Genomic DNA, 16,556 nt, shown 5'->3' with positions numbered 1-16,556 from the left:
ATGAGAGGATTCCTCGCACGCAGATGTTACTAAGAAATGAGACAGAAGAAAGGCATTAACAGTAATATCTGAATTTCATTTGTTAGGGAAAGCCTCTCCTTATCCTAGGCAAGTGTCTTGGTAATTGTTTGAAAATCGGTCCTCCTTTCCCGACATTAAGCGTGCCATAAAGCAGCCTGTTTTTCCAATTCTCCTCTGCCTCATCCCCTCCTCATCCTCCCAGTGTCCCCAGACTGTGCAGTTACAACCATCACCAAGTCTTCAGAGGGAAGGACGAGCGGGATACTGAGCAGCCTCTCTGCGGCTGCCAGGGATGGGGCTTGGACCAAGAGGTAAGGGTCCTCTGCTCTCCGCTCCTAATCTCTGGTCACTGCTACCCCAACGCCACCAGGCTGCTGTCAGTGGTGGTTTCTTGTGGACAGCAGGAGGGCGGCAGAGCACTCTGCACCCACCCTGCACCCAAAGTAAGGTTCAGGCACAAGCCTCCCCCTTCTCCAAGGCCAGCTGAGGAGCCTCCACCCTCCCCCTCTACAATGGTTTCAACTTGACAGCTCCTAATAAACCAAACTTTACGAAGCAGCCCCTGGAGAGCCCCTGGAAGCTAATTAATGCTCTAATGAAGAGCTTGACTGCCTTGTTTGCTCGACGGCTCCCAGGCCAATCAATCTGCCATAGCCCGGCTTGCAAAAAAGCAACAAGGAGCCCAACACCCCTGGTGTCTGCTCGGTTATCATCCCCTGCCACCCCCCCCATCCCTCCTCCCAAGTTCATTACTGTCAAAAACCCAGCAGCAAGAGGGCAGATTTATAGAGGCGATTGCGGCTTCTCCGGCGCCCAACACCCCTGGTGGCTGCTCCGCTATCATCCCCTGCCACCCCCCCCATCCCTCCTCCCACGTTCATTACTGTCAAAAACCCAGCAGCAAGAGGGCAGATTTATAGAGGCGATTGCGGCTTCTCCCTGTGCGCCCGCCCCAGGATTAGTCACGAAGGAACCAGCCGAGGGACGACGGTGAGGACGGAGGGGTGGGAAGAGCACAGAGGTATGGGGAGGTGGGTGCCCTGCAGGTCGGGATGGGTAGGTCTGTGCCTGAGTACAAAAAGGGTGAGGGGGTGCTCAGGGGGCTTTGCCACAACCTCCTGCTTGTGTGAAAGCTCTGCTTTTTTATTCTGCTGTTGTCAGAAAGACTCCCCAGCACTCAGACCCCAGGCCCTCTCAAAGCTCTGCCGAATCACCCCCTCGCTTGTGCTGCAGGGAAAAGATAAGTGCAGTAATGCATATGAGGACAATGGCAATTTAATACACCAGCACAAATCCGCTCAAGCCTCCTTGCCAAGAGACCTATCCAGACATCCTAGCCTGCCCAGATCACAGCAGAGTCCTCATCATGCACAGTGCCACCAGAGACCGTCTGCTGCCCTTGTCTCAGTCCAGCAGACCGCACGGATGCATGCCGCTCCCAGACAGCACCTCCCACCTCAGCCACTCCATCCCTGAAAACTTGGCAGGCAGAAGAAAGATCCAAGAAGGAGCTGGGAACAGAGCCCGCCTGGCAGCCCTCGGGTCTCCCCTTGACCCACATGCATCTATCTACCACCTTCCTCCCTCGGGCAGGACCCGGAGCCTGGGCACTGTTCCCCCTCTATGCTGTGTGAGGAAGGGGGCAGAGAGCAGTGAGGGGGTACTGCTCAGCTGGAATCCTCATGCTGAGAGTTCAGCCTGAATCCAAATGCTTTCAGAGTCACCTGGGTTCAAAAGGAACCACCTGCACCTCTGCTTCCCCTAAAACCCGAGATCAGCAAGTGCCAGGGAGTCACCACACCTGTCCCCTCCAAGGACACATCTGTCCTGACCACTTGCAGATCAGCCTGGTAAAGCTTGCATGGAGGATGCTCTTCTCTGCCTGGAAAGGGGCAAGTGCACAAAGGGCAAGGCAACGTCTCTAGAAGGGAAAGGGGTGGTGAACCCTCAGGAAAAGGGGTGGAGAACCCTCGGGGCAAGCCCGAGCTTTCGGGGATGAAAGAATCGGGGTTTCAGAGGCAGGCCAGATACTGCAGCGGAAGGGGAGCCCCAAACACAAGGCTGTGGGTGGGAAGAAATCTCCACCCCTGCACATGGGGCTTGCTCCAAGCTCAGCCCGCGTTCCTCTGCGTGGTCTCCTGCCAGCTTTGGCTTCAGGGAAGCAGCTGTCGTGAACCGAGCGTACTTTTATTGTTCCTCCCCCTCTGCTGCAACATGAGCTCACCAAGAAAGAAACAACACACAGCTCGAGAGATGGAAGTAAAAAGGAGAGCACTGCGTTGTAAGGACACGAAACGGCCACAGGCAATCTAGCCGCTCGCCAGACTGGTCCACAATCCTGCCCAACAGAACCCCACACCAGCGTACAGAAGTTAAAACCCAGCACTCACCCTACAGCAGTGCAGGTCCCTCTCCCTGCAAAGCACACATGAGCTACCTGGGGCAGCGTGCCTGTACCTGTGCACAACCCTCCCCCTACTTTGCAACCCAACTCGTGCCGGCTTGTGTGACAGCGAGGAGCAGGCCATGAAAGGGAGAAACACTGGAGCTTCAGATCCTAGTGCTGCTGCTGCTGAGTTTTCACAAACCACCAAGTGATGGACAACATACCCTCGTGATACCTAAATTCTCTGTAAGCTCTCACATGTACAGCCAGCATCCTTCATAGGGCTTTTCCTCACGCTGCCAGTCCTTGTAACTGCTTCACACCCAAGGGGCCAGGAACGTCACACTCAAAGGCCAAATCTGGCTCCAGATGCCATGCAGGGCACTTCTGCCATCCTACGTACAGACCTTCACTTCAGAGCTGGGTTAATGCTGCCATTGCCTGCTTTATTCATTCCCTCCTTCAGGAGCTACCTGTTCTGTTTCTCAAATACTGCTCATTTCTTCCTGAGAGTAGGAAAGGACTGGAGTGTTTCAAGCTGCTGGCGTTTCCTCAACATTACTTCTTGGCCACAAGATAGCCCTAGGTGAAATTACTTTGCAGCCACATTAATACATGTAATTCAAAACCAGCACTGCCACCTCTGCAGTTACCACTCAGCACGGGTGACAACTACAAACACTACCCACTGCAAGAGTGCCAAGGATAGACAGCCTGAGCACTGAAACGGTAAACCAACACACCAGGAGAAGCTCCAGCACCCTGTCCCTTGAGGATGTGGGATTTCACAAAGCAAAAAGATTAATGAAACAATCGGGAAGCCACTATTTTACCTTTCTCACCTGAACACACTTTAAAGGCTGACATATATCGATTGTCATGTCTGCACCTGGAACCTGTCAAATAGAAAGGTCACTCTGACAAACAGGGAGCAGGGTTTTAAGAGGAAACTAGAATCCCAGCATTAACTTACAATCTGGAAACACACGCTGGCTCAATTTGCTAAAAGACCTCCAGACAAGCCTTCTTTATGGTGTCCCTTAGTGAATTGGTAGTGGATATAGTGCACCCCAAACTCACTGGCATATGGAACACGTGGCTAGTGGGCAAGGGAAAGGAGAAAGCTAGGACTAAGACATCCAATAGCAGCCTGAAGTTACGTCATATTAAGGTGACTACAGAGCCACAGACTTAGACTGACAGAGCTCTCAGGTGTTCAGTTGTTCAGGGGTCTTGAATGACCCCTTTTGAAGCAGCCCCGGGTATTAATCTGAAAACCAGTATCTGCTTCATCAGCACAGGTCTGACTGTGGGGGCACTAGGATGTTCATTACAAGGTGACTGAGGAAGGCGCCTCCCACAACATCCTGGCTCCTCTCTGGAGATTATCCAGCCAAAGACCCAGCAATGACACAACACGACCCTCTGCAGCCTGCAAAACCAGAGAGAACCACAGCAGTCGCTGGTACGACTGCCAGCATTGCATTCACGGAGAGCATCAACCACCCGCTCTCAGAAGCTGCCTGAGACATGGAAACAAAACACAGAGAGAGCGCAACCGTGGTGCTGGGGATGCTCTGAGGAGTCCCCCTCTTCTCCTCCATCCTCTTGTGGGTCATAAAACCACAAACATTATGCAAGGCTCATTGGACTGACAGCTAAGATTTGTGTAGCCATAGTTTGTTGAGCAGCAGGGAGATAGGGAGAGGTAAAAACCATGGAGACCTACATGACTTGTTCTGTTAAGGCATCACTTGATGGTTACTGCTCCAGTAAAGAAGAACTGGCTGCTAGAGCATGGTTTAAATGTCCTTTAAATGTCCTCCTGGGCACCCTGAGCTGTGACACAGAGGCTCTCTTCTAGAAGCTGTTATCAAGGATTTCTGTTTCTCTCTCTGTCTCACACACATATGCATGCACAGAGATGTGCCATGAAGAAGCATATTACTCCAGGGACCATAGCCAGTCAACGCTGCTTCCTAGGGAAATAAGCTAAAATTATGAACATCACCAATCTGACCTTGCGAGCAGTAAAACATGTATTACAAGGCAGGATAATCAAGATAAATGGAGAAGATTAACCTGGAGATGAGGGCAAGGAAGGAGGGAAGGAAGAAAGAGAATAGAGAGCTCATGAGGCATCTGGAGCTCGCAGCATCCCCTGACTTTTCTAAAGACATGCTAAGGGTTGGGGAAGGTGGAGAAGAGTATGAAAAGGGACACTGAGGTGAAAAACACAAAGCTCAAGCCAGAAGACAGATGCTAGGAAGGAGTCCCTCTGCACAGGAACATGGAGGGAGGACTGACCATGCTTCAAGGACCTGAGCCAAGAGCCTTAAAGGTGCTAAAAGCCTCACTCCAAACATCAGCTCCAGCCCTAAGGCCGAGACAGCAATAAACCGTTCAGCTCAGCGATGGCCCTGAGCTGCCCTGACCATACATCTTTGCACCCTTCAAGGACAATAGAAGGCACCACCAAAATATCAGTGACAAGGCCTACAGAAGGCACCTAACTCTCTCCACTGGCTGTACATGGAGCATAAGCACCTTGCAGGTTTTCTGACTCTCCCTGCCAAGCCAGCTGTCTGTTGCCTAGCTGTTGCATACTCTGTGTGGGCACCCATAGCCTTGGTGACTTCCAGCTGGAAAGGGCTCAATTTCTGGTGGGGATGAAAGTCAGGCTCTTTGATCACTAGTTGCTTCTGAAGATGCCTCCAGCAGAGCGAGAGATGCAGCCAGTTATTAGACAAGAGCTGCAGCACCTCACCTATGGTGCATGTGCACATGCAGGCTTTGGTGGGAGCATGTCTCTCTTCTTTGATCCTGTTAGCCCTGTCCCTCTCCTCTCTTTCCCAGGTTAGTCTGCTCTGATGAATGGAGGTGGCAACCTGAAAGCCGCTTCCGTCTCACAAGAACAGCCCAGAGACTGGACCGAGCTGCAGTCACCTCACCTCCCAGAAGAAAACCCCATGAACAGCACACGAGGAGCAAAGAGAGGACCCAGTTCCCCAGAGGTGTATAAGGGAGCTCCAACATATCTGCAGCCGAAGAGCCGAGCAGCCCCACCTGTACCATGCACAAGTGTGAGACATCAGTCACAGCCATGAGAGCAGTCCTCGCTCTGGAGAGACCACCGCAGCACTGGTACGTACCCCATCCCCGCGACACACCCCCCAGCTCCTCTTGCGCGCTCTCAGCACTCACCCGGCCGCAGGACCCTGATTTCCAGCAGGTTGGAGGTCCTGTCCGCCAGCCGCGTCCAACTGCTGTTGTAGTTCTTCCTCCAGAGCTCGGCCACACACTGGTACTTGCCGGCCTCCGTGTCGCTCGCCCTGCTGATGCTCAGGCGCACGTTGTTGCTGGACTCAGCCTTCTCGATGGCGGTGCGGGTCCGGAAACCTGCATACCTGTCGCCCCACTGGACCCCGCCGTCACGCGTGAAGGTGACCAGGTCGTGAAACTCGGTGCTGCCCGCCGGCTGGAAACGCCACGTCACCGACACTGGTACCCACGATGGGTAGTGGGGCTTGATGATGCACTGGAGGTCGAAGGACTCATTGTAGGTCACCCCAGGGGTGCGGGAGATAGCTGTGACAGCAAAGCCGGCCTCTGCGGAAAGAGAGAAAAGGGCTTTGAGAGACACTTGCCTAATGAGGCCCTGCTGTTAGCATGCAAAAGCTAGAGTGTGGTCATCCAGTCACGGGCCTGGAATAATCAGCCGCTCGCGCTGTGTTGGCTCCTCGTCTGCAATGGCAAAGTGGCACGAAAAGCAGTGGCAAAAACACACTTAAGTGCCTGCGTAGTGGTGACTGCCTGCGTGAGCACTGGCTGCAGCGGCAGCAGGATTGTGCTCGATTTCTGCCCAGAGGAGCGCAATCCCCTGAGACCTGGAGGGCGAGCGGCCAGCCTCTGCACGCTGACCAAAGCCCCGTCTGGAAACGCAGCAGTGCAGCGGCAACGGAGCAGCACCAGGCAGAGCAGCTACCCAGCACCAGCCTGACTGCTCGCAGGATTCACATCCACCTCTCGGGCAGGGGGTCCCCACCCAGTCCCCCACCCCAGGTCTGTGGCTGGTAGCTGCAGGTGAAGGAAAGATGAGGAAAGCGAGAAGTAGCAGCCTTCATTCATGCATCGGAGAGGTGGCAGCAGTTACGAAACCCCAGGATGGAGGCAACTGAAAGAGAGGGAAGCTGGTTGCTCCTGTTCTTCACACAGCACGGCTTTTGTTCTCTTCCAGATCACAGCTCCAGAATGGCTTTATGCAGTTATCCTCGCACGTGCACCACTCCACAAGCTGGTCAATACATTTTGACTTGTCTACCCCCAGCACTTTGTTGGTTTAGGGGAGTTTAAAACCAGCAGTCTATTAGTAATTTGAAGATAACATATTCCCAGTCGACTGGCTTACATTTTGGGTCAGGGCATTTCCATTGCTCAGTTGTTCTGAGCTGCAGAGAGAAAATATTTTCTTCCAATCACTTTAGTGCAGCCAGATTTAGCAGGGACCTTGTTTTCCACCGGCAACATCCCCAGGAAGCGCCCCCTTCTTGGGAGGCTCTGCAGGGTGTCCCATGCCAGCTGGCAGCTCTCCTTCCTCCCCCTGCAGTGCTGACTGTCCCGGCACCCAGCACAGCCACCGCCGCAGGGGAGAGCCTGGCCAGTGCCCAGTAGAAACAGGAACGTCTTCTGGATCAGTGCAGAGCTTCAGCCCGCCACCAGCTTGAAATTACAGTTCAAGAGATGAGCCGGGAGCTCACCGCAACCCACAGAGCTGCTGCCATGGGCCAGACCGGCCACAGCACAGACACTGCCGTTATCTGCACGCTTCCAGCAAGTGCCTCTGCAGCCCCACGGCGTCACCATGCCAGAGCTCCAGGATGTGTAATTACTGAGAAAACAGGTCAATCTTTGGGATTAAAGCCTCTTGCAACACATTCAGTGATTACCCAGGAGAGGAGAGCGAGACCCAGGCTTTCTCCCCTGCAGGACTGCTGCATCTCATACCCATGTAAGTCTTTATTCCTTTAGACCCTGCAGCAGCCCTCCTGCCCCAGCAAGTGTGTTACCGGGCCCAGCTCAGAGCACCGCTGAGCCAGCGATGGCCCTAGAAAGCCAACTTAATTTCACCAAGACCAGCTGACTTCGTAAAGTTTAATCTCCAGTTGGCCTGGGCAAGGAAGCTTCATGACTTCTCTTGACTGCTGTGCAAAAGCCAGGTGCGTTTCCCAGGTCCTCAACTCAACCAACACGCTCATGGCACTTAGTTTAACACACAAAGGCCCTTCTTCCTTCAGGACTTGGTACAAAAGGAGAGAAGCCACGCTTAAAAGCCGGCAGATTTTCTGCAAGACCTCCCTACAAGAATACAGCAGCCCCCCCTCACCCTGCCTGCCCCCTCCTTCCCCAGCCAGCCAGGAACTGAAGTCCCTGCCAGGCACTCGAGATCCTCAGAAGTTCAGGGACATCTGGTCTCATCCGACAGCACATCCCTCTTCTGGCTATTGCTTCTGAACCACCCTGTAGATAGATTTATGGGTTTGAACATCATCTGTACTGGTTCAGCTGAAGAGTTTCTTACCCTGGCAGACTGGCAAATGATTAGACCTTAACTTGAAATGTGAGTGTCACTAAATTTACTGCATTTTTTTTACTAGCAATTTCTGTAGCCATAAACCTCTCTTGCTCTTTCTTAGCACCTTCCATTTGAGTTTCTCAGGACACTCCAAAAACATTACACTGAAGAAAAAATGTCAGATTCAGTGGCAACGAAACAATACTCCAATATTTTCTCCACTAAATTTTCATGAGCTACTTCAGCTTTGCTAGTTATAGGAAGAGGACCTAGGAATTTCTTAGGACTTGACAGAACGTGCTCAACAGCCAGTGATTTCTCTGGGACAAGGAGCGGAGGAGGAGGGACAACTACCTTTCCATCACATCTTCTGGAACTGCTGGGCAATTCCAAACATCTTAAATTTTAACAAGAGTAAAAGTGATACATTTTAAAATCTCAACACTTAATCTCAACACTTTGACAAGTGGCAGAGTAAAGACAAGGGCCGATACGTTGACTTACAGCAGGCCAAATGCTGCTGACCTCATGAGGAAGTCACTGTTGAAACCAGATGAGAATCTGCCCTTAGTTCTTTACAAACTAACGTCCCTACCTGCTTTTGGAAGCTATATAGCAAAGATTTCTAGCTCCAGACAGAACAGCCTCTGAAAGAAGGTCAAAAGTGAAGGGGAGGAAAGGAGGAAAAAAGCAAGATTTTAATCAGAATACGATACAACTTTGAAGTCTGGTCTCTCACACATCTTGCCAAAGCTTAAGATTAATACCACAGAGAACCAAAAAAAAAACCCCACCCCAAAAAATTCCTATCTCGACCTTTCAGTAGAGCTCCCTGATTGTTTATAGCCCTGGCATTCTGCAAATCAGTGACCTCATAGAAGCAGTCATCCCTTCTTCAGTCTCCCGCAGAGCACTTGAGGAACTAGTCCAGAAATTGATATAGCGGGACCAAAGTAATTCACAATCCATGCAAAATCCCCAATGCCCTACCTGCCCTCTCCTAAACTGATGTGGTTTCACTGTGTTTGAAATGGAGGAGCTCTTTGGCAGAGCAGAGTACCAGCTGCAATGATCCCAGGTCCTAGTTCGGCTTGGTTGTGAACAACGTTGTGGTTCTGGGCCAGCAGCTCAGTGCCTCCTTGCAGAGGCAGTGAGGACCATTCCTGACCCATGTCTTCCGCAGGCTTCTGATGCTGTCAGAGATGCTCGCTATTTCTGGTGGACAGGTCAACAGATGCCCAGTGTTTTGCTCTCCTGGTCCGGCGAGCAGAGGTAAGGTTTACCCAGGGCAAGCAAGGAGGCTTCGATGCTCACAGGCATGGAGCACCACCACTGCACTGCCCGTAACCCGGCTCCAATGCTGGGGGGGCACGTCATGGGACTGGCAGCCTCTCTCCTCGGAAGGACGCTGGAATCACTGCCCCTCTCCTTAGCCACACCCTGCTTCGCTCCTGCCACAGCCACCCCTCAGACTTTGCCCCCACACGCAATGGGGCATGCAGGCGTTTTGCACCAACCTACCGGAAGCTGCGTGTGGGCTGCCGGGTACCTCCATTTTGCCGGCAAGCAAGGGCGGGAGTGCCAAGAGCAGCCCCGGTTATTCACAGGTGACCTCCTGGGGGGGGCCGGGCACGCGGGGAGCACAGCCCCACAGCCCCCGCGCCTCGAGTACTCACCCAGAGCAGTGATGGACACTGGGGTGCCTGCGTGCCGCTCCCCAACCATCTGCCACTCCCCATCCAGTGTCCGCGTCCACTCGGCCACCCGGCACTCGTAGTGGCCCTCGTCCGCCTTGACGCTGTTGAAGATCTCCAAGGTGAAGGAGCCGGGCCGGACCTGCTCCACCTGGATGCCCCCATAGCTGCTGCGCTCGGCGTACGAGGGGCCCGGCTGCAGGGTGCCCTCCTGATCCAGACGCACAATTTCGCTGCGCCGGTTCAGCTTGTCCACCAGCTGCCAGGTGACGGAGAGGCGGCTTTGGGGCCCAAAGCCTGAGCGCACGTTGCAGCCAAAGCGCAGGCTCTCCCCCTCCAAGACATTGCTGGCGTTGTTGATAATCTCCAAGGAGATGCTGGTCTCTAAGGAGAGAAACGCATACACACAGGGGAGATGATACACACTCGCCACTTCTCGGTCTGCAAGAAGGATGCTGCCAGCCAGAGAGGCTTTCTACCAGGTGCAGGAAACTGCCCACGTATTTGGGTCCAGGCATGTCTTAACCTCATGCGTGACCACATCCAAAAACAGCTTGTGGGCAGCGAGCTGCTCCTGGTGACTTGCACACTCAAAGCAGCTGTAGGCCAAAGCTGGGAGAAATCTCTCTGCCTATGGCTCATGAGACATTGCCGCATCTTCTGGTCGCAGGTCCGGGATAGGATCTCAGCAAAACTTGAGGGAATTTGTGTTGCTACAACATGCACCGCATGCAACCGGCTCTGCCAAAAAAAGCTTCCAGCTCCCTGGGCTTTTCAATTCACGTCATCCTGATCACCATCTTGCCACGTCCATTCCTACAACACCTTTTGGGAGAAGCTCTCCCAAACTCCCACTGCTAGTGACACTAGAGGTAGCTATTAATGTTTGGTAACATCAAAAAAACCTGGTATCCTGAGCTTCTCAGAGATGTAAGGCTTTACGGCTGGTTTTTCAGAGATACCGAGTGCTGGTTACTCCTGCTGTCTTCGGTCAGAGTTATGGACACTTAGCACCCTTGAAAAATCATCACATTTGTTCCTAGAGCTGGTGATTTATCAAATGGCAAGAATGTAATCTGTCTGAAAGGTGACTGTGCCTAGAAGTACTACATTTTAGACATTTGTCCAGTGGAAGATTTCTAGCTAGAGTGATTTTCAAAGCCAGACAAACAAGACCAAATATTGGTAGGACAGAAAAGAAATAGAATTTCTTTTGGAGAAATGAGGAGGGGAAAAAAAGCTAGAGGAAAGGGCTGCATTTCCCTACAAACTTAAGAGATAGGAAACAAATATCGCACAAAATCCTCTTGCAGCTACCCTCTGCTTGGTCAAAGCCCACTGCCAGGGTAGCCTGGACAACATGTGCATGGTTCGTCATGCCACAGCTACCTGAGTTTCAGAGAGCAAAACAAGGAATGAGTCAGTGGACCCTCTCCTCTCACCCCATTATTTCTGTATTTATGACATTTGTCTGACAAACATAAAAGGCGTTCAGGCAAGCCTCCGGCAGGGTTGTTTTCACCAGGGTTGGCAGACACACAGTGACCATGACAGAGCTCCATGCTGAAGAGCAAACCAGGGCTCAAGGAGCACGTGAACCCTGGTTTCTCCCAGTACAGCTGTCTTGCAAGACAGCTGAACAACAGCCAGTGAAGGGCCTGCAGGAACCTAGCAGCTCTTAGGATAAACCAGGGCCAAGCCGGTCTCCCCGTTCCGCCTGCTGAGTACTTTAGAGCACCCAGCTCCCTGCAGAGCGAGGCGAGGAGAGGTATGAGGAGCAAGTCAGAGGTTGTCACGTGCGCCTTCAGCTCAAGGCCAAAACTGCCAGCTTGGGGCCATTACCAAGGTGGGAGCATATTTCCCCACCTATGAACCTGACACATATCCCTCCTTCTCTATCATCCCCTTCCCATAAAAAAAAATAATCTTGCCAGCTGGGATTTCAAGCCTCCACAGCATGCAAATTCTTATCGTCCCTCTTCCCCACCACCGAAGTCAGGGCACATCACAGCCTTACCAGCTAGCTGCCCAGTAGAGCAATGGCCCCAGGAAGGGATGGGCAAGTCTCTACTTACTGAGCGGCAGGACGGTGATGGGGATGTTCTTCGGCCGCTTGCTCTCCTTGTCGATGAAGTCGCCTGTAACAGTCTTCTCCCGCTCAGTCACCCGGCAGTTGTACTTGCCACTGTCCTCAAGACGGAGGCGGTAGATCTTCAGCACAAAAATGTTGTCGCTTTCTTTGGCTACCTTGAGCTGGCCCAGGGCCTCGCGCTGGGCAAACTCATTGTTGAGCACCGGCACAGCGTTGGGCCCCAGGCTGGCAATGAGGGAGCTGTTGAAGGCCCAGGAGATGGAGAAGTAGCGGTCAGGGATGTTCTGCGCCTCCAGGATGCACCGGAATTCCACCGGCTCACCCACAATATATGTCCGCTTCTCTGTCTCCAGCCGGACACTAAACTCCTTATCTGAGGAGAGACAGACAAACTCACGTCAGCATGGCAAAGCCCATTGGGACAGCCAGCACACCTCACCTCGTGCGAGGTATTTACAACTTGCCACTCTCTGTGTAGTCAACATCCCTCGGACACGTGCATCCACAGGTGGAGGGGCAAGGGGCTTGCTTTTGCTGTGAGAGCCCAGATTGGCCATGCTGCAGGAGAGGCAGCTTGCTGCCCAGCATGCAAGAGCTGCAAGGCCTCCCCAGCCATAACCTTCTTCCCCAGTCATTACTCCTGGGATCAGCTCTGCTGCAGCACCAGCATCCAGTGGCACTGCGGGATGCAAGCTGGAGCCTAGTCCTGCTCGCACCCTGCTCAGCTGGGGTTGAGAGGCAGGGCCTTTGGGGATATCAGAGAGGAAGAAAGAGCTCAGCTGGGTCTTTAGATCCTTAGCAGGAACCCGTACTGTGGGCTGGGAGAAGGATTTTGACTTGCAAACGGACCTCGTGCAATACAGAAGTGCTTGCTGAAAGTTTTCATTTTATTTTCTACTGTGTCACTCTCACCTCCTCACTTACCAAAATTTTCATTGCCTGTGCTAGCACCAAGTGCTTAAGATGTATGTTTTAGCTCCTGTGTCAGCCCCAGATCACTGGCCACATCAGGAGACAGGGGCTGCCACTCAAGCCCCCTTGCTGTCCCAGTGTCCCCTGGTTGCTATTTGCTGACATCTTCCCCACCCACAGGCAGTGCTTGGGCACTCCTTTGCCCTCCTTCACCCTGCCAGCAGCCTCCCGAGCGGGGCACGTGGCAAAGGAGGGAGCCAAGCCCCAGCCACCTAACAAGGCGCAGCCCCGTTTTCCACCTCCTCCCACCACCCAGCCAAGCAAGAAAAGGCAGAGGAGACACTGACCGGTGGCTTGCACGTTGACGATGGCGCCCTGGGAACGCTTGCGGGTCATGGCATACCAAGACTTGTCTGGGTCCTGGATCCACTCTGCCGCCTCGCAGTAAAACTCGCCCTGATCCGATGGGTGGAGGTTGTAGATGGTGAGCTTTGAGGTGGTCTCCCCCACTTTGTCCAAGCGAACATCCCCCGTGGCTTGTCGCTGGGCGTAGGCGCTGCCGGCCCGCAGGACAAAGTCGCGGCTGAGGGAGATGACCTCCACGGGCGCCTCGCTGCCTCGCTGCCGGTACCAGGCGATGGAGACATGGCTGTGCTGGGCCGTGCTCTTGGACACCTCGCACTTCAGCTCCAGGGAGTCACGCTCCACTTTGTTCAGTGTCTGCGGGACCGCCGTCACTCGCAGCGAGTCGGGGATCACTGCAGCAAAGGGAGACGGGGAAACACAGCCCAAGAGTTAGCAACGCCAAAACGCTGAGTCTAAAGCCCAGACACGTTAAAGGAGAGCTGGGGGAGAGGTTTCTTTTTACGGTTGTAATTAATTGTTAAGTATTAGCAAAGCCCTGTTAGCTCACATCTAGCCCCCAAGAAGAGGAGAGTTGTCCCCCAAGCCCTTGGCTGGGAAAGACCACAACCTGCAGCACATACTCCAGCGCTGTGCTTAAATTTCGGCTCAATGGCACAGGGTTTTCCATCACGCTGCAGAGCAGCACAGCTTAATACATCCACTTCCCATCGAGGCATTTCGTCACAGGTGGCGTCCCCTTCATCGTGTGCCCCCCACCACGCTTCGCGATCCCCCTGCTGCCCACATCCTTCAGCCACTCCTTAACCCTGCACCATGGTCTTTGCCCCTCAGTCACCAGTGGGGCCAAGCTAAACATGTTTAATTCCTTTAATCTTCCCTCATAAAATGTCAGGAGATCCAATTCCACTTTCCTTCGTTTATATTGTTTCATGTTTTAATGACCCCCTCAGGCCAAATGAAGGGGTTTCTGCATTTGGAGGGAAGTGGCTCCTCTGAGGGCAGCAATGCAATTGCAGCATGCCCAGCACCCGCTCCCGGGACACAACCACGTCAAGGCACTTGGTAATAAAACTGCTGGCTACTTTTCCAGTTGATTAACCAGAGGAAAGGAAGTACAGCTGCTAAAATCAGGATGAAAAAAAAACTGCTGCCCCCCAACCTTGCTTGACTTTAGCAAGCATCTTAATTTTAGCAAGAGGTTCTACCACCAGAAGATAGACTTTCCTAAAAAGAAGCCTTTCTAGACTTTGTTGTCTCAAGAAACATCATGTGGAAAGAAGAATGCAAACCTTCTCCCCAGCTCTGCAGACAAGGCAGTGTTAGCGAGCCTGTTAATGCCCACTGTTTCGCCACGTACCGGTGGAATATAATTAACATATCTCAGTTTGGTTTCATTGGCAGCACTGGAAGGTTTGACAAAATTAGCTGAGCTGCCGAAAGCTGCATCTGTTTCATTCAGGCACAGCTACAGAAAGCAATGAGCTACAGTGAAGACAACCACTGGGATTGTTTATGGCAGCACAGTCAAAAGCAGAAGAGGGGAAAGAAAAAAGCCACGTGATGGAGTAAACGAGAGGGAAATCTTCCCGTGTCCAGCCTGGATGGGAGCATTTGCTTTTACCACGTGTTCACTACTTTTCCCCTGACAGGGAAAGTACCTGGTAAGGCCATTTACATTGCAGGCCATTGCCTCTGTCCCTGTAGCCACGTCTCCTCCTCCCTCCCTTCCCCTCATCTTCCCCGCTGGGGCTCCCGTCCCCTGATCACTGGCAATAGCCTCTGGCAGACCATGGCCCAGATCCTGTCTCGCTTCGCCTTTCCCCCTTCTCTCCGACTCCCAAACCAGTGGTGACAGCAGCAACTAACCTTGCTGGTTCACGCCGCCTGCACGATAAGATTTAAATTTCTCATTTCAAACCTTTCTGAATAATTTCCAAAGCCGTGCAGCTCGTTTCTCTTTGCTCTTTAGCCACAGGCTCTTAAAACTTTTCTTAAGTTATTTACTTAAATTAAACCTGATCATCATCTTGCTGGAGTTACTTTCCTGCTGAGCTGCTTCGAAGGCAGAGCTCCCTGCTACACCAGCCCCTGCACAACAATTTATGGGGTGAAAGCAGGTATCTGTGAATAAAGTGTGCCTGTCCTCCTTCCCCCAGTTTGAGAGCCCTGCGCACCCCACTGGTTGCCTGTGTGCCTCCCCCCCAGCCCTGCTCAGCAGCACAGCCGCTCTCTGGCTAAGCACAAGGCAGAGAGCAGAGAGCTGCTTACCCCGGGAGCCTGCCTGGCTCTGCGGGACAAGCCAGGCACTTGGCTTGCCAGACGCGGAGCTGCCCGCTCCCCAGGAGTAATGCCGGGAAGCCTGTCCAAAGGCTGGGCCTCAAGTAAGCGCTTGCCGTTCCCCAAGCAGGTTAGAGGCTGACACAGGCAGCATTTCACCAGCTGGAACTGTGACTTCGTATTTCCAGGTCGTAACTTGGCTGGAGGGTTAGCATCTTTTACACCACGTGGGCAAGCTATTGCAAAATGCATTACTGGAGAAAAATCAGGAGGTGTCGGCATGCTGTTAAAGGCTGTAATTTAACTGTGGTAACATCTGACATGCTGTGCTGCATTCCTCCTGCTCTTGTGGTTAAAAAAGCCAAACGAGATCCTCCCAGTTAGAGGAATCGGTAAGACCTTTTGGGTTGCACGCAGCCTTGAGGCCACTGTCTTAAATCAGCCTGGCATGGACACACATTTGGTTGGTGTCACCTTCCTAACCAGGAGGACTAGAGACCCGCTCGCTAAATGAAAGCCCAGTTTCTGAAGGATCAGACGTCAGGAGGGACAGGCAAGAGCCCTGAGCTGGCTGGGCCAGTGGGAAGGCTCTGTGCTTCGCTTCACTGCTCTCACGCTTGGCCAGCGATGCACAAACAACTGTTTTAGTTACACTGCAAGACGCACCTCGGGTACCAGGTTTGTGGAGGGGGGAAGCGGGTAGGAGAAAGGGGAAAACGCCGTTCTCAAGAGGCAGCCAAATGTGGCAGCAGGTCACAGCTCATTTCAGAAGCCTGACAAGCATTTCGTTCTGAGTGCTGCGGAGCACTGGGGACTCCCGCAGCGGGGCCGTAGGTCTGCTGGGGCTCACACACCACCCCAAGGCTCAGACCCCGCTGGCCTGCACTGACAAGAGGGCTACAGGCACCTCAGCCCATCAGGCTGGAGCAGATCAGGCCTGGAAGTCATGGAGAGAAAAGCAAGCAGGAAACGCCATGAAGGCGCTCTCCGGGGCACGATGGCACACGCAGGGAGGTGTGTTATCAGAAGAGAAGTTCCTCCCAAGCCAGCTATCCTGCTCAGGCTTCAAGGACATCAGGTTGCAGATCAGGACACAAGTAATTCTTTGCATGACATTCACCCGGGAGCCCTGGCTCTGCTGCCAGCCATCATGCTGCCGAGCTGCCTGCATCCATCCCGCAGCCACCCGCCGTGGGAAGCACCAGGGTTTCTGGGGGCACTCTGCAAGCTGACCTA

The 16,556-nt window shown here is 53.2% G+C and overlaps 1 protein-coding gene across 1 annotated transcript in view; it reads right to left on the bottom strand.

The window, feature by feature from the left end:
* Positions 1–16,556, bottom strand: part of IGSF3 (immunoglobulin superfamily member 3) — a 78,316-nt gene that overhangs the window by 23,821 nt on the left and 37,939 nt on the right. The window contains exons 2-5 of the mRNA XM_019470809.1: positions 13,025–13,435; positions 11,749–12,138; positions 9,656–10,057; positions 5,612–6,016 (exon numbers count right to left, since the gene is read on the bottom strand). Of these exons, the coding sequence (XP_019326354.1) occupies positions 5,612–6,016; positions 9,656–10,057; positions 11,749–12,138; positions 13,025–13,435 (1,608 nt within the window). The remainder of the gene's footprint in view (positions 1–5,611; positions 6,017–9,655; positions 10,058–11,748; positions 12,139–13,024; positions 13,436–16,556) is intronic.

Source organism: Aptenodytes forsteri, unplaced genomic scaffold, assembly GCF_000699145.1.
Source record: "Aptenodytes forsteri isolate BGI_AS27 unplaced genomic scaffold, ASM69914v1 Scaffold207, whole genome shotgun sequence".
Taxonomy (NCBI): domain Eukaryota; kingdom Metazoa; phylum Chordata; class Aves; order Sphenisciformes; family Spheniscidae; genus Aptenodytes; species Aptenodytes forsteri.
The sequence above is the reverse complement of the archived record's forward strand: the minus strand, read 5'-3'. Positions and strand labels throughout refer to the sequence as shown.